The following is a 19,177-nucleotide window of genomic DNA, read 5'->3' as shown; positions in this document are numbered from 1 at the left end:
GTATACCACTTGGCTGCGTTGGTCCCTGTCTTCCGGACCTGCAGGGTCTTTGGGGTGTGGACCTGAAAGCCGCAAGCTCTTTGTTCCTTGTTCTTTGTATCGCCTGCCTTCTTGGGTTAACAGTCACACAGCTTTTGCTGACTACGGTCAATGGATATGCTGTCCTGATGCTCGTCACCGTTACCCGTGGGATATCCCTGGCTCTGTTTCCTCACGCTGGTTGTCTGACATCCGGCGGAGCAGCCCTGTTTGTGTGTGGTGCGACTTTAGGCATATCTTCCGTCGGTAAGACACTAGCTATCACATCTTGAGGCCAATGTAAATGTCCAAGGTAGTGAGTGAGCGCGTAAGTAAGTGCGACATCGTGTTTGATTTTGCGACAATTGTTGTCAAATTTGAGCAATACCATGACGTGGTCGTGTGGCTGGTGCATCATGAAAAGGCTCCGGGCAAATGCCCCACAGTCGAAATTTATTTATTATCAGGAAACGATTTTGCTTCTACTACTTTGCTAAACACTGTACTGGGAGGTGTGATATTGCTCTGGATCAGATTGCCTAATGGTTTATAATGTGACAACGATAAATGAAGCCAGTATATGATGTTTCAAAATACATCAGGACAAACGATGCAACCCCATGATCTAAATTTAGTCAGCTGTTGTTTTTTCCTTATATGTACTCAAGAGCAGGAATAGACTAAACAGATTTTTCTCTGGTTGGTGAAGTTTTGCATGAGTATAGAGAGCACGGTTCGTACAGTAGCCCAATTCACCGCGACTCACTGTCCAGTGTAGCAGTACCAGGATTCGCTGATTTGGGGATCTGATCGACTCCCACAGTCAGCCCAGTTTTGATCCTTTGTTATTACCATACCCATGTAAACTGAAATGTGACAAGTGAGGTGTAAGATCACCTGGGCTGCTTGAATTGGTTCCCAACTATCACACTATCTTTGAAAAGTGAAACATTATTTCTTCATATGCTTAACAGCAATATACATACCCTGTGACACATATCAATATAAGCTCCATAATAACATGTCCATTGTAAGGTTATCATTTGATGCTAACTACCCTTTTGTTTACAATAACAGCGTGTATTCATCAAGCGAATCTGATATGGCCTACCCAAGCGGGGCCCATACATTTTGTGCTCACTGGAGTTGCAATAGGATCTACACTAGCTCCTCTACTGGAGAAACCTTTCTTGAGTGATGGTGCCTTTACCATCATGATGACACGACAAGACGGCAATGTGAAACACTTCCCAACTGGCAACTTTGATGCTTACGGCCTTGATACCTCCAACGTCAGTAGCAACAACATCACATCAACAGAGGACCAGGAAACACACGTTGTTGATTATAATTCCTCCTCACAGAAGCACATACAGTGGGATAGATTTTCCTCTGCTGTCAATAATACAGTTACCAGCGACATGTCTGTTGGAAAATCCACAAAACAATACCTTACAACACGTAACATATCAGTCACTGAAGATTCGTTTTTAAACTCATCTAGACGTGCACATTTTGTTACTTATATTGGGTATCCATTCACCATTTTCGGCCTAATGGCAATACCTGTAACTATTGGTCTTTTAATATGTTACAGGCGTGAAACGTCTAACCCTGAATGTGACCCCTACACATCCTTAGACAAACCCAAAAGCCCCACCTACAGTTTAGGACAGAAATTATTTATCGTACAGCTCCTGGTGTACAGCACCCTCGTCCTCGCCGTGTCAGCCTGTTTCAGCAACCTCATAGCATCGTTTGGCGTGGAGAGTGTTCTTCAATTAGGGCTCAAATCGACCTCCACCATGACCTCAGTATTCTGGCTCTTCTATACAGTCGGCAGATTCCTTCCATCAAGGTTGCCTGCTTCCATTACATCAACGCATCTGATTTCGACCTGTTTTGGGGGGATTTTTGTTGGGACCGTAATTCTCTGTTTGTGCATCCACTACGGTTTGATCCCTCTGTGGGTCAGCCTCGTTGTTCTTGCTTTGTTTACTGGTCCTCTGTACACTTCAACTTTCACGTTGGCCAGAGAATATGTATCCCTATCTCCTGGATTAATAACTCTACTTACTTCAGGGGGTGTGCTTGGTCTCTTTATGGGCCCTTTTTTGCTCGGGGTATTAATGCACGCTTATGGTCCAAATATGTTTGTGTATGCCATTGCAATTGTCAATTTTATACATCTCTTATTGTTTATGTCTACAGCGATGTGTGCAAAATATAATACATAGTATGTAGGTAAAATGTACTCCCAATACAAGGATATCTTTTTATTGATATGAAGGGCCAAGCTGAATCACTGATATTAAGTAATAAGACTTTTATGGGGTGGTGGATTTGTGAAAGAGTCAGCGAATGCGATGGGTTTGACGCCACTTTTAGCAATATTCCAGCAATATCACGGCGGGCGACACCATTGAGACATTGAACCCATGTGGGGAATCGAACCAGGGCCATCAGCATGATGAGCAAACGGCTGAACCACTAGGCTACCCCACCGCCCCGTTTTGAAGTAGCGTAAAATAGTATCAAGGAAAATTCGCCCGGATCGCAATGTTGAAATTTCACATCATAATCATGTCGACATGTTTGCATCAAGTAATATGGGACAATGGACAGTTATCAGAAACTCAGATAAACGAAATAACTTCCGTGGTATGTGCAGTCACGGAAATCCGACATAGTGCAGAGATAATCAGAGATAAAGATGTCGGGGATATATTACACAAACCTATATCATAGATATTTAATATATATGAGAGATGTTGATGTAAGATAATTATGACAGAAAAGTATTTTTTAACGAAGAATGTTGTCCCCTTGTTAAACGCTCGACATCCAAACACGTGGAATGGTTATATACAATGTATGTAGGTGTCATATTTGGAAGTTGATGTCTCATTTCAAACAATTTTCAATAAAAACATTCTTTCAATTCCAGAATTGTGTTCTTGGTTTATTCTTGTGTTAAAGGGCAAGTCTACATCTCATAAGTATATCCAACTTTGCAGAATTGGATAGATCATAAAATCCTTAATGCAGATGTCGTTTTCAAAACATTGACAGCAGCGCGTAAATGAGGTATATTTTCACTTTAGTCCTGTCTATCAATTTCGAAAGCTGCAACGAAAATACAGTGGAGACGGGTACTTTGTATATAGAGGCTCCATTTATGGTCTTGTTGGGTGAGTGAGTTGGGTTTAACGCCGCTTTTAACAGTATTCCAGTCATATCACGCCGTGTCAGCTTAATGTGGGAGGAAAGCCCGAAGTGATGCAGGTCTCAGACGTTTACCACTTCGGTGAAACCCACGAGCACGGGTATGGTGCTGACAAACCTAGAAACATAATCGGGGCAAACCGGGATTGGAACCCACAATCATAGGTTTCTGGCGTGCCCAAAGGACGCAACTCTGCACAGCGAATCGCGGCGCCTTAGACGACTGGGCCACCCGTGCCCCCTGGTCTTGTTGGGAGTATATTACCTCCACAAGTGTACGCTTGAATTCACAACAAACCGTCCCTCCGTTCTGTCCCAAGCAAGCAAGCCTCCGTTCACGGTCATGGTCGGCAGCACAGAAGGAGAAGAAGAAGAAGTAGAAGAAGAAGAAGTATATTCATAAATGAAGACCACATGGCCCAGAGTTCATTTACAAGGAATAATATATACTATTCACATGCACCAATTTTCTTACATAAAACGTTCATATTTTTTTACATTTGTATTTACATAGGTCATGGTCGACAGCACACGTTCTCGGCAAAGCTAACCTATTCTTCACCAATCTAAATAAAATCAGATCTTTGTTTTCGCTACTGCCAAACTAAGATCTGAAGACATCCCATTACGGGTCACGTCAGAACAAACTTTCGCGAACTTTGACCGACCAATGAAATGACTGACAAGAAATCGACATTAGCCAATCAGAAGGCAGCTTTCTCGAGCTTTACGACACTAGTTTCAAACTGGCGACTACGCTTCGAAACATATTTTGACGTATTCTCGATTAAAATGTTTAAAACTAATCCAAAGAACATTCTGGAATGGCCTATAGATGGCCTAGATTGTAATGATATAATCATAAAACCCGTAACTGTCATTCGGAATATCCTCTGTTAAATATTTCGAGGTTGCATGATTAGAAAACACATTCCGACTGTCACTTTCATGATCTGGTAAGCGACGCTCTGATTGGTTGGATGAAAGGTCGTTCTGACGTGACACGTAATGCTCGTGATTTTAATCACTGGATTGTCTGGTCCAGACTCGATTATTTACAGACCGCCGTCATATAGCTGGAATATTGCTGAGTGCGGCGTTTAACAACAAACAAACAAACTACATCAATCAAAAAGCTGTTCCCGACAGATATTTCAATCTCGAGTATACATTCACTATTTCATTATCGACTTCACTATTAAATATCACATATCAATTCAGCTGAATGAATATAAGCCAGCTGTTAAGCTCTGTCAAAGGTTTATTTACTGGTACTTGTCGTATTTATATTGCATGATAGCCATGCCGTGGCCAGATGCAAGCAGTGGCGGTGAGCGACGTTAAAATGTTTTGAGTCGTTTCGTTTATCATCAACAATTTACGACAGATTACATATCATCACTAGCAACCTACACTTACATAAAATGGAGTTTAGAAACTTACTTGTTACTTGTTTGCTGTCAAACACGAAAGTAATACGGAGACAAAGTAAATCCGAAATCCCAAACATGGTTGACGATGAATTTGAAAATATACAAAGCTGTCGACAACACAAGAGGCCTTTTCGAATTATTTCTGTTTCACACGTATATTTTGGGTTCTTGTATTTGTATACTCCTTAAGAATTTAAACTTAAATAAAATGTTATTCAGGAGACAGATAGATAGATAGATAGATAGATTTCCACCTACAGCTGGACATAACAGAGAGCAGTACAACTGTCTCAATCATCTGTTTCTTATGTAGATCTATGTATAAAGAGTCAGAGTGACAAACACTCTCCACAAGACAGTGTGACAAGAGGGATGACTTCCACTTTCAAATAGAGCAATATTCCAGCAGCTCCAGCCTTTGGTGTTCACATTTCACAATCTTTGAGACACAATTATAAATCGACCATGCTCTTCCTGCCAGGATTTCAAAGATTGTCATACGGCTCATGCTCATAAACTGTTTGATCAAGGTTACAACATTCAAGGCCTTAGTAAAAAGGTTTTCAAAAGGTTTTATGGCAGATAGAGTAAAGCTTTCAAAAGGTTTTATGGCAGACACGTGGAGGATATTTGTTTTTCAGGTGAACAATTGACTTGCCGTTGCATGTGTTGTGACGGGCGCGACCGTAGGGGCAGGATACGCTCACAATTTCGCGAAAATTGGTATCATAACTATTTGATAGTGATTCATAAACACATGCTTGTGATATTGTCGGAATCGTATAATCGACTCTGCTTTATGCAGAGATTTCTATTGGATGTGGAAAGGGTTTTGTCGCTTTATTCCAATAGTCATCTTTCCCTTCACTATTCCAGCAAGTCTTTAAGTGGCATTTTGAAACAACGTTTCGGAGTATACTTACGCCTTCATCAGGTGCATTTACCCGATGAATGTGAAAGTATCTACTCCAAACGTTGTGTTCTTCATAATAAAGAAGTTGACATCAATAAATTCTCTTCCTCAATAGACCAGCAGCTCCATCCTTTGATATCTACATTTCACAATGTTTTAGTTAAAATTCACCATGCTCTTTCAACGCAAATGTCAAAGAGCGTCATACGACTCTTGCTTAAAAGTTGTTTGATAAGAACTACAACATTTAGGACATTGGTTAAACTTCCAAAACTTTTCATGATTAACATGCAGAGGACATTTCCAAATTTGACATGTCTGTGACAAACCTGATGACTTGATACAATTCTCTATCTTGACTTAGTAGCGTACGTTCCCGCGTTTCTTCTGATGAACAATTGACTTGTCTTTGCATGTGTTTATGAAGGATGATACCGTTGGGAAAACCTTGTATCATCACTACTTGATAGTGATTCATACATAGATGCTTATGATTGAGTCGGAAATATACAATCGACGCTGTTTTTAGCATATAGGCAACAAACAAAACTTATGCTTTTATGCATACTGTGTGGGTGGCTCTACCGGAAAAAAACAGCACCTGCTTACCCTTTTTCTCGAACATCTGGTGTCATCACTGATTTTCAGCGATCCATTTACATAATGTTCACCACTAATGTGCATTTTCATCCAATGGCACCCATGCTTACCGCAAATGGAGACTACGCTTGTCGTAAGAGGCGACTAACGGGATCGGGTGGTCAGGCATGTCATCGTATCCCAATTGCGTGGATCGATGCTCATGTTGTCAATCACTGGATTGTCTGGTGCAGACTCAATTACTTACAGACCGCCGTCATACAGCTGGATTATTGCTGAGTGCGGCGTTAAACAAAAAAACAAACAAAACATACAAATAATCCAATGGAATCTGTTTCGGCGGGTAATCAAAACGTTTTCTCTTGCGTCGACGTTTTGCATAATTATGATTATTGAAGGGGTTTAGTCACATTGCTTATTGCATTCTCTTTGTATTAAGAACAAAATATTGACAAATAGCAAACTTTAGGCATGTCTGGTGAGCAATGATTTATCAGATATTCAATTTGGAAACAAAAACCTTCCTCTCTTTTTACACCAAAACGTCTCACAAATCATTCAATGCGAAACCATCTCGTGTAAAACGTGCATGACAGTAATGTGACAAATCAAATAACGCATATTTCTGTTCAGATGCGAATTTGTTTGAGTTACGCATCCATGATAACAACAGCTCGCAACCTGTCCTTCAGGTCAACATTTCTATTGTAAATGTATTTCCGACAAGGAATAATCCACCGTGAGAATGGTGTCATTCAAAGACAACTTATTAAACAGTTACCATTAACTTACACATGAACGGACCATTTATTCAAGATACTAAAAATGGTTGGGAAAAGCTTAAGGAAAAATGATTTGCCAAGAATTCCTAATGAAATCATATTGTATTGGAAATAATGCCAGACTTCTCCCACAACATAACATGGCTCCTTGTGGCAGTTTGCCGAAAGTAGTTAACTGATGTTAAACTGCACATAATTGTACATTAACATATAGACCTTGACGTTACTGCGATAAAAAGCCTTTAGACAAGCTGTTAAACAAGCAACACTTAATTGCACTGAAGTCGGGCACATCATTTGTTATTTTTGCGTGTGCATGTGTCACGGTCTGATAGTCATATGCAAATGATGGTAAGAAACAGTATGTACATTTGTTACAACTTTACGGTGAATGATGTACATCATGACTAGCTATTTGTGCCTTTGTACAATTGGCGCTTCATGCCACGTACAGTAAACTACGGTTATAACGAACTTTAAGAGACTGCTAAATATAGTTCGTTATAACCGTAGTTCGTTAAAAAACATATATACAGCATACCTACAGCACATAGTCGGGACCAAAAAAGTAAGTTCGTTATATCCGTCAGTTCGTTATAAGCGTGTTCGTTATAACCGTAGTTTACTGTAAGTACAAACAACCGTGCAAACAAGGGCATGCTACTCGTCTTGTCACAATACTCGCCGTACTGCTCAGCGGGCATCTCATCTTAAATTACTTGAAAGAAATTGGTCTGTATAATAAATTTTAAATATGTATATGAATAATTAAATGCTCTTTTTTAAATTTGGTGTGATGCTATTATCGACTGACATTATTGATGGCTCTGTCCAGGGGGATAAAGTATCGTAAAATTATTGTCCCCCTGTGTGACACGTAATCCTATCATAATCGATGCAACTATCATCATCCAGTGTTTTTAAGCCAACTCAATTCAAGTATTTTTTAATATTTGCTAGTATTGTGCACAACCAACAGTGGATAAAGTGATGACGTAAATCCAGCTGGGTATCATGCAGGAAGCAGAGGTACTGTAAGTCCCCATGATCCCCAGCGAGGTGGCCTAGCTTTGGTTACTGGTGGCTTATAGACCGTGGTTTAAACTGTATTAATGATATACAAAAATGCTCAAATATTGTTTCATCAATTGTTTTTAAATATAGTCTGCTCCAATATGTTTCATAACTTGTTTTTAAATATAACATTGCATAAATGACTGAATTGTTAATATATTAACTTGGTCTCGTTGCTATATTGCTGGAATAATGCCGATGCGACGTTAAATTTTAACTCACTCACTCACCCTGTGAATATTTAACTGCCTTCAATATAGACAACAGCACATGTGGTTTGGCTCTGGCCAAGAGCCCATGATCAGCCTCCTGCAGTGTACCTGACCACGGGAGCTTGTGCTCAGATGGGTCTTCAGAACATTGTGTTGGTGCTGGAAATAAAATGAACAATGAATAAGGCTCTACTTTTGCTATATTCTTGATGGCACCAGGTTGCATTATTCAACTAAATAAAACCATCAATATGCCTACTCAAATTGTTGTTTATTATCAGATATCATTAGGGGGCTAGTCTTAAAGTTCTAAGCCTAACAAACAAATAACAAATTGTAAAAGTGTATTTAATTTTATTTTTCCACATAATCTCCCTGCTTTCGAGTAAACTACTCATATCGATAATGAAGCCTTTCAATTCCAGCCAGGAAGAGGTTTTCTGAAACCACCCTGAAATACCCATTCACGGAAGCATTGAGGTCATCGTTGTCATCATAGCGCGATCCACGAAGGAGTTTAGGGAACAGGTGGAAATCACTTGGTGTCAGGTCTGGCGAATATGGAGAATGAGGAAGTTCTTCGAACCCGAATTGTCGCACAACATCCTTTGCAAGACGAGAGGTGTGAGAATAAGCATTGTCATAGTGTAGCGGAACTTCAGCAGTCATCATTCTTCGCCGCTTTTCTTTGATAGAACCTCTCAGGCGATGAAGCAAATCAGCATAGTAGGCACCGGCAATCGCCTTTTGGCTTTCTAAGAAATCAACAAGGATCACACCCTTTACGTCCCAGAATACAGTGGCCATAACTTTCTTCACTTGATCGTGAAGACTTTAAATTCAGTTGAATGGTGCCATTCCATGGATTGACATGTTGACTCGGTATCATGGTGGTAGACCCATGTTTCATTTCCCGTTAATAATCTTTTTGAATTTGAATGAAGCATCCAGTTGTGATGATCGACACTTCGGGACAGGTAATCTGCGTGTGTACTTCATACTAGATGGACGGTGTCAGTCAGTCACTGTCAGTGAGGCAACATCAAATAGTTTTGTTCTCTCCTCTTAGTGTTCCCCAAGGGTCAGTTCTGGGCCCCATTCATTTCACACAGTACACTAAAAGTTTGAGTCATATCACCTCTAAGCGACAACTAAGCAATCATTGCTACGCCGATGATACGCAACTGGTGAAGACGTTTATGCCATCTAAAACTGTTTACAACATTCGAAGATTGCACCAGAGCCATAAAGTCGTGGATGATTGAAAACAAACTAAGATTAAACAACAAGACAGAGACTTTTTTGATTGGTACCAGAACAAAGCTTGAGAAAGTGGGAGTTAACAACATACTAGTTTCACAAAAGAAGCTGCACACACTTTGACTAGATCTTTAGTCATATCACGGCTTGACTATTGCAATAGTCTCATGAGTAACACCACAATCTCTACAGTCCCCAACGTGTACAAAATACAGCCGCACTTATCGTCACGAAGACATCAAAATGGACTCCAGTGACACCTGCTCTGATGTCGGTGCACTGGTTACCACTCAAAGCCAGAATTGAATTAAAAATTCTAACCCTGGCCTACAAATGCTGCATGGAATCCTCCCCATTATACCTTGCCGAACTTCTGCCTAAATACTCTCCGTTCTCAGAAATACCACCTGTTACAAGTCCCGGAAGCCCGTCTGAAATCCTTTGGTCAGAGATCTTTCCAGTTCTGTGCTTTCTCGCTATGGGACAAACTACCATCTGATCTTAAGATGTCGGTTTCGCTTGCATCCTTAAAGGCTCATCTGAAAACATACCTTTTCAGACAACACTATCCAATCAAGCTCTACTCACCATTCATAAGCACTATTCGCTAAAACTATTTAGCGCCAGGAGCTTTAACTTGGCGAATGGAATCTGGCGCAGTATAAATGGACTTATAATAATTGTTTATTGTATTGTTGATTCTATATATATATATGACCAGAACGTATGAAGATTCCCTGATTCATACTGCCATTGCTACCTGTGACAGACGCCACCTTGGTTGTTGACATCGCCATGGCCGCCGAGTTGTTTGACAGACATGAATTGTCGGCTTTTCATAAAGGGTTAAACGTTTTGACATCGCAAAGGAGATCTTCAAAGGTTGATGATCTGTCTGAAAATTTTGCAAATCCAATTGCCGGACGCCTGTTTATTGTCCAACACACCATCCCAGCCTATTCTGGAAGCATATGTCAATATTTGTATGTCGACTACTTGCGGCCATACAGTTAAACGAATCTACAGAGTTTAACCTCCATTTTAGTTCATCTGTGGTGTCTTTGTTGAAGGTTAAATGGAGTCCCATGAGCTTCTAAATTCCAACAAGCAACAAGCTCAACATACAATGGCTTTCCTAGATTAACAGCCCATGCAACAGACAGCCATTTAACAACTTTTGCAAGGAATCTGGCGGTAATGCGTTCCCGATATACTGTTCGTCGAATATATGTTGTACTCGACGTATCTGAGCTCGTATTACAACTCTTTTGTTAGGCTTGATTGTGTTGACAGTATAACCGATATAATCCAACACATGAGGGGTTCTATGCAACTCACATTTCTTGTAGTTGATCTCCCTTCCAAAGTGCAACGTATCACGATAATCACAAATTAAGACACCAGAGGTCGTTCACATGAAATCGTTCACATAGACATCTAGTCTGAAACCAAGCGATCTGGGGTAACGTACAACTGGTCTTAGACGTTTATACTAATAAATAAGGACAACATAATAAAACCCGAATGGTAATGCTCACAATCTGTGGTGTACATGTTTCCTCTCAAAAACAAGATTTTTTCTTGAACATTCACAAACCTCCACGTTGTGAAAAAGATCCTTAATGTCTAAGTAAACTAAGAAGTCGTTTGTCTCTATCACTGTAGACACAGTTCTAATGTCCTCGTTTCTATATGAGTGTGTTGCACAATACCTATTTAGGTGGGCGGTTGATTAGCCTAGTGGTTAAAGCGTTCGCTGGTAACGCCGAAGACCCAGGTTCGATTTCCGACATGGGTACAATGTGTGAAGCCCATTTCTGGTGTCCCCCGCCGTGATATTGCTGGAATATTGCTAAAAGCGGCGTAAAACCATATCATTCACTCACCCACGGCATTGGACAAAATGTTAAAAATTTCAATGTTGATATTAAAATGAATCGAATTCACCCAGTGTAAAACTGATTAAAAGTAAACGTCAAAGCGTACCTTTAAGAAAATATTAACACGCTCCAAACTTGAGTCGTTTATTAAGTCTATAGAATTCAGTGTCTCAAAATGTAAACGGGAAATTGTGGGAATATAGAGTTAAAAATTCATGTATAAAGTTCAAAAACAGGAAACAACTATTTCATGTACGTTCTCACCTGGACTGCTCCGCAAAACATATTATTTATGTTGTAATATGCCAAAAAATACCCACAAATAAGGCGCATTCCCTTAAGCGCATTCATCGACAAATGCGTAGCAGGAAAGGAAATATAATTTAAAATAAAAGGAAAACAATTCGTGTCGTGTATTTTGTGAATTTCTTTATATATGTGCTATTGCACACAGGTGAATTTCACCCACTTTATAGCGTGCAGCAAATAAAAAAAATAGTTGATGCCAATGAAATGGAAAAAAAGCTGTGAATATTAGTTTTCTCCAATTGTTGGTCATTTTGTTTTGTTAATGATGTTGGCTGCAGATAGGTCTTCGTTTCAGAAGGTCGGCAGCTGTGGAATATTGAGTATGGTATACACAAGCCATTATCTTTAATAATAATCAAATGTGATGCGATCTATACAATAGGCACATAAAGTCTATGAAGTTTGAGTCGAAGCATCCACAGCTGGTCTTTAAGAATCTCTCAGCCTTTGAAACCAGCCATGACGTTGAGCAAATAGATGTGTTCATGAATACTTCTTATGGTCCGAAATCATTACGTATTTATGTTACTGTTGCCATCCATTTAAACGATTTTGCATTTACATCATAAATTTTTATCAAAATTCGTTAATTTGGGCCAGAAGGTACGGAAGCCTTTTAGGGCCATGTCCCAGATACAAAGTGGAATTTTCCAGATACTAAGAGGAATTTTCCAGATACTAAGTGGAAATTTCCAGATACTAAGTGGAAATTTCCAGTTAATAGGGATATGAATTTTTTTTTAACATGGCCCTAAAAGGCTTCCGTAAGAAGGAGATCATCCGTTTTAATATTTTAATTTAGAGTGGTTCCCTGCCAAGTTCCCCATAAACCATAAAATTGGGTGTTGAATTCCTCAGACCATTTACTATTTTTAAAAAGTTCAAATGCATTTTCTAAATTATCAAAACCTAATATTTCGGAACAGTAGAGAAGGATTCAATTTGGCATTACCATCTGACCAATGTCTTCAATAGACAATCTAATGGCAGCTGTTCACTCTCATTTTTCCAGGTGAGAATTACGAAGCCTGTGTATATATTTCTCTACGTCAACATCTGAAGCATGTACCATATATCGAAAGACGTTTCCAGGATTTGCATCATCATAAAAGTCATCATAGTGCTTCTTGTCTAACAGCTGCCACAGCCCATCCTGCTCCATCCACAGCATCAGAGGAGCGAGTCTGTTGATGTACTCCTTAACCTCTGTGAAACGGGAGTCGGGGACGCCGAAACATATCAGACCACCTGAAATATAGTATTAACACCATCCAATCTGTGGGTAGAATAGGTCTTCAGCAACCCATTCTTGCCGTAAAAGGTGACTATGCTTGTCGTAAAAAGCGACTAACGGGATCGGGTGGTCAGGCTCGATGACTTGGTTGATGCATGTCATCGATCCCAAATGCTTGGATCGATGCTCATGATGTCAATCACTGGATTGTCTGGTCCAGACTCGATTATTTACAGACCGCCGTCATATAGCTTGAACATTGCCGAGTGCGGCGTTAAACAACAAACAAACACACAAACAAGAGGATCCGTTCAGTTGTTGATTTATCAATATCTTAATAATAGCTGCCTTACTTAGCTCCTTCTCCTCTCCTCAGTGCTAGAACTGTAGGGTTCGTTCCCCGGCCGCGTCATACCAAAAGACGTTAAAAGATGGTACTTGTTGTTACCCTGTCTGGCGCTCGGCATGAAGGGACTAAAACAAGGACTGGTCGGCTCGGAGTCAGTATACTGTATCTGAGCGGGGTATTAATGTTAAACTGGGCATGGTATCTCAGAGTTCAAGCACTATGAATCGGCATTAGTCCGGACTAGTACAAGCAGCCACACAAACACACACACGTACATGCACGTCGCTATATAAGTGCAATAATCTTTGACCCGACGTTAAACCCCATTTCACCTCACCTCACCTCACCTCACCTCACCTCACCTCACCTACTAGAGCTGTACACACGACTCATTCAGTCGCTCCTTCAGTGCGGAGATTCAATAGCAAGTGTCGTTACCTGGCTTCACGAGACGCACCATCTCCAGGAGGGAAACACAAGGCAGGAAACCCGTATTGAAAGCAGCCGCGACCACCAAACAGCTGTAACTATCTGAGCAACGGAAGACGAATACTGAATATAGAATAAATGTACTAGACTGTACGGTAGGACTCCTGGCCCTGAAATACAATAAACCTCTATTAATTAATCTGTAGTCTGTTATAAATGAAAGAGTTAGCGTCCACTATATTTAGCTAAATCTAACGCCTGGTCTATTCAATTTATTGACAGTTGTTATTTTCCATATATTAAGCTTATACTAAACGATTTGCATAATCATGGGAAATAAAAGTCACTTCATCAAAGTGTGTGTTGAAAGAATACCTTTCTGATTGTCATGTCATACATTATGACTTAAGAATATACATTCCTTTTCTTCTGAGACAACATGCAGCCACATTCACATATGTTAGCAATATAAACTTGAAGAAATAAAGGTTTTGATGTTACTGAAGACCATTTCATTTATAAAAGACCATTTTAATGGAAATATCTTACGTCGTATTCCAACTTGTCCAATTACTAATGTTACAAAATGTAAAATAGTTATGTCATTCAGTAACCTGTCTGAACCATGCAAATACGTTAAGATGTATGTAAAGTAAGTATGTATATTCTCAATTCGAAATTGACCGCCTCCGTGGTCAAGTGGTAGAGCGTCCGCCCGGAGAGCGTCATACCAACAGACGTTAAAAGATGGTACTTGTTGTTACCCTGTCTGTCGCTCGGCATTAAGGACTGGTCAGCTCGGAGTCAGTATACTGTGTCTGAGTGGGGTATTCATGTTAAACTGCGGCATGGTATCTCAGTGAGCTAGCACTATAAATCGGCATCAGTCTGGACTAGTATAAGCAGCCACACAAACACACACGTCGCTAATATAAGTGCAATAATCTTGGACGCGACGTTAAACCCCATTTCACCTCTCCTCACCTCAATTCGAAATCAGAAACTTGTAACATGTGCTTATTCTTCACCAAATACCCGACACAACGTGTCTGTATGAAGAACCAAAACTGTGTGTTTCAATAGTTTATTTTTATAGCGATAAGTTGTAAAGCTTTACCTAAATATGGAATTGTAATTGAATTGATCTGCGGTCACGTGTATAGAATACCCGACACAACGTGTCTGTATGAAGAACCAAAACTGTGTGTTTCAATAGTTTATTTTTATAGCGATAAGTTGTAAAGCTTAACCTAAATATGGAATTGAAATTGAATTGATCTGCGGTCACGTGTATAGAGCGTCTACCCGGCGAGCGGAATGTCGACAAAAGGAAGTTAAATCAAAACCAGGTCCGCTCGTCGGAGTCATTGTCCTGTGTCGGTCTGGGGTATTCACGTTACTCTGGGGCACTGTATCTCAGTGGGCTAGCTTATCAATACCGACCAGACTAGTCAGGACAAGAATACGCAGCCACATGCACACACGACACAGGCACGTCGCTATGTAGGCCTAAGTGAAATAATTTTGAAAACGACATAAAACTCCATTTTGCTTCACCTCAAATAAAAATAGTTTACACCGTGTGTAGTAACGTCTGCATGTACTTGAAGATACCTAAATTGCGAGTGTACTTTTTGAAACTTTCCATGTCACCAAAGTGTTAAAAATAATAGACTTGTATCACTTGATTTACTGAAACACTGTTGTGCGCAAACAGTGAGATTTTCAACACTACAAGGTGTTGCCAAAATAGGAGAAAACCGCAAACTATTTTACTTTTAAGTAAAACCTGAAATCAAAACCTCGCAAATGGAGGAATAGTTTAAACCATATTCGATACTGGGTTTACAAGATGTAGTTTGAACCATTACAAATGATTGTCACAGCCTCAAACATGGCGGCCTGGTTTCCGTTCTTCACTGATTTGAAACCATTAATAAAAGCAACGAAACTCTGTTCATGTTTATGACAAACTGTGTTAAAAGCAGAGTCGAATGCACGATTCTGACCATGTCATGAGCAATTGTTTATGAATCACGATCCAAGAGTGATGATACCAGGTGTTCGCAAAAAGGTGTGTGTATCCATCCCCACCTGTGGCACCCATCACAAACACATGCAAAGGCAAGCCAATTGTTCACCTAAAACAAAACACAGTATGGTACGACTCAAAATATGGAGTTGCATCCGATATCATTCTTGTCACAGATGCGTCAAATTTGGAAATGTCCTCCACATGACTACCATAAAACGTTCAGAAGGTTTTACTGAGGCCTTGAATGTTGTAACCATGTCGTGAGCAATTGTTTATGAATCACGATCAAATAGTCATGATACCAGGTGTTCGTGAAAAGTGAGTGCATTCTACCTTACAGGTGTTACCCTCTACAAACACATGCAAAGGCAAGCCTATTGTTCACCTTAAAAAACAAAGGGACATATGGTTCAAGTCACACATATGTATCAGGCATAATTTTGTCACTGATTCGTCAAATTTGAAAATTAGAGTTTTTAGCCAATTTGAATCTTCAGGCATAGATAGATCTAAATATAAAACAGACAAGTGGTCCCACTCGTCTCCTTTATGTCCAGTCCAGGAGGGTAGATCAGGGGAAGGGAATTGGCTATTTGATGGTTATTGAATGATGTCACGTCATCGGCATACCTGAGGCCTAAGTAACACTTCTTGGCCAAATTACCTTGTTTTGACTTTGCCAATCCTATCCATGCGCATAACAATACTGGGGGTGGGAAAAGCAATATCATTCTCGCTCGTGTTTGCATTTCCAACAAATAATTCAGAGGTGTGCATTCGTCTTTACGTAAAATCGGCGTTAAACTCTACCAACCAACCAACCAACAAAACACGATGCTATCTCACAAAAAAGAGAAGTGATTATATCAACCAAAACTCTGAAATCCAAAATGACCTGTGTCCAGATTGTCTATGACGTGTCCATCCATGAACTCCAGGTAGTAATTTGTGTACACGTGTTTCTTCATTGCTTCCGTTTTCATTCCCGTCGAAGGATCAAGACCATCAGTTTTCCTGAAGTCTTTTTTCCACAGCTGCAAAAGAAACGTTTAGAGTTGATAACATAATATCTTCTTATAGCCAGTGACACAACGGACTCGATCGATCGTAGGGTGTTCTAGCGAGGTGGGGGATGAAAAATAACTTGGCCCCGGGTCATTTTTAATCCCTAAATTACCTTTCCACTTGAAAACCGAATTAGAATCAACAACTGTGACAATTAAACGTGCTACCATTTCTGACCTGTGTAGCTAGCAGCCCCGTGCCCGCGGCAACATCAAGGATTCTCACATCGGCTCTCCTCTCCGGAAAGAAGTCAGCTACCCCCTCCGCCACGTATATATGGTCACTGTAATTCCGGGATTGCCACGTCTGTATTAAAATGTATCTTGTTACATATGCTACTTCAATTTGTTATCATTTATTTTTTATTATTCAAGAATTTTGTCACTTAAAAATTTATAACAACATTTGGCTAATGAACATTTTTTATATTCAGTTACAATAACAAGAACTTATCCTTCTGATAACTCTCCACGGGAATTCCGAATTAGAGTAGATCCCCAGCATCCTATGCTGGTAGTAAGAAGTGACTAAATGGTTCCGGTAGTCAGGCTTGGTGGCTTGCGTGTCATCGTACCCCAGCGGCGTGGATTGTTGTTCACAACATTAGTCTCTGGCAGCCGTCCTATAGCTGCAATACTTCTGAGCGTGGTGTAAGATAAAAATCACACACACCCACACACGCTGTTTGAGACGTGGAATAAGTCAGCAGAGTCTTTGGCACGGGTTATGAAATTCTTGTCCAGGGGCAAGAATACCCTATTCTTAATCACGAGCATATTGTATCAATTACCTATATAATATTTACCCGAGTTGAAGGGTTTCCAAACACTATCATTTAATATGCAATATATTTTGATTGAAAATATATGCTTTTTAAACGTTTCGCACAAGTAAACACCAAAGGTTGGTTTTACTGCCTTGGCCGCTGTGTCGAAAAATAGCAACAGTTGCCGACGCAGTATACTCAGACTCAGATGTCACAAAAAACACAACCAAAGATTTGAACGTATCGAAAGGCAAATACCGTGAGAACGAAAGATCTCGCAGTTGTGTGTGGTATAGAATTTGCAGGTTCAAATCGCATTGTCGGTCATGTTTTGCTTCATCAAATAAAGTAAAAGAGAAAACAACAGAATATTCCTTAACAATTCAGTTAGTTAAAATACAGAGAAAGACACAAGGGTTATGCTATAATCCACCATTTCCTCCAAGGAACACGAATTGTTCTTCCGATGTTTGGTATTCCTTACATTGAATATTAGTAACGCTGGTGTGTTGTTTCGGAGATGCGGTTATTCGCTCCCTTACCTCGTCGTAAGAGTTGGCAACCTTGTTGAAGACATCAGCGACCTCAACTGAAGTCATGGTCTCACGCTTGTCAAAGTCACAGAATGCGATGCTGTTTGCTTCAGCCATTCCTCGGGTGTTAATAGGTGTAATGCTACGTTTAAAAAGAAAAAACATTTTAATTCCATTCCACCTTCAAGGTGAATAAAAGTGTTCAAGAACCACCGACCTTCTGCTCTCGGGCAGACGTTGTATCCACGTGACGGAGAAAAAAATACGTTAATATATTCACCACCAAAAGAAACGTGAACCATAGAAACATATAGATAAGTATGTACGTTAAAAAGAGATGTGTACCAATCAATGACCAAACGAACAATCAGTCAAGTGTTACTACAGGGTGTCTCTACTCTTATCACGATATGCTGCACGTGTCAACCAAACTGTACACGATAATCCTGCATGAGACAAATGGTGCATCTCGTGTCATGGATCTATGACGTCACATGTGATGTGTTCATGAGCATCGGTTAACACAACACACCAGTATGTTTGTGTGTGCATCGAACCAATCTAATATCTCTTGAAAATAAGTAAGCATTCATATATTAACCAAGTATGGTATCCATGTATTATCATATCAAATACGAAATAATCCGCTATTGGTGCAAAAATAACAGCACATTTTACCTAGATAATAATCCATCTCCAGTATCTGCCGAAACATATTCCAGAGGCCGTGAAAGGCAAAATAGTTATGGCAAGTATATGAATAGGGCCCGCAAGTGCCGCGAAGCACTCCTTCCCGACAAGCCTATACTCATTAGGCAAATATTGGAGGTTGAAATTTTGAAAACTCTGCGCCATGAATTTGTAAATGTGAAATGTAGTTTAGTTAATTAACGAGTTATGTGTTTGAAACGTAAAACTAAATGTGTATTATATTTGGTCATACGTGTATTTACTCTGTCACACAATTAAGTAATTTTCCAAAAAGAATTGTTAGTTGTAAGTAGAAATTTATTTTTTAAATATGTTTTATAAAGATTTGTTTGTTGTTTAACGCCACACT

At 39.9% G+C, this 19,177-nt stretch overlaps 1 protein-coding gene across 1 annotated transcript; it reads right to left on the bottom strand.

The window, feature by feature from the left end:
• Positions 1–12,706: 12,706 nt before the first annotated feature.
• On the bottom strand, positions 12,707–18,234 carry LOC139477806 (methyltransferase-like protein 27). Its single transcript, XM_071260221.1, has 5 exons — positions 18,127–18,234; positions 16,996–17,124; positions 16,649–16,787; positions 13,728–13,820; positions 12,707–12,954 (listed from the first exon to the last, which is right to left on the bottom strand). Exons 1-5 carry the CDS (start codon positions 18,232–18,234, stop codon positions 12,707–12,709), a joined length of 717 nt encoding a protein of 238 aa, XP_071116322.1.
• Positions 18,235–19,177: the final 943 nt, after the last annotated feature.

Source organism: Haliotis cracherodii, unplaced genomic scaffold (genome assembly GCF_022045235.1).
Source record: "Haliotis cracherodii isolate W230 unplaced genomic scaffold, xgHalCrac1.p SCAF_36, whole genome shotgun sequence".
Taxonomy (NCBI): domain Eukaryota; kingdom Metazoa; phylum Mollusca; class Gastropoda; order Lepetellida; family Haliotidae; genus Haliotis; species Haliotis cracherodii.
Note: the sequence above shows the minus strand (reverse complement) of the source record. Positions and strands in the feature narration are given on the sequence as shown.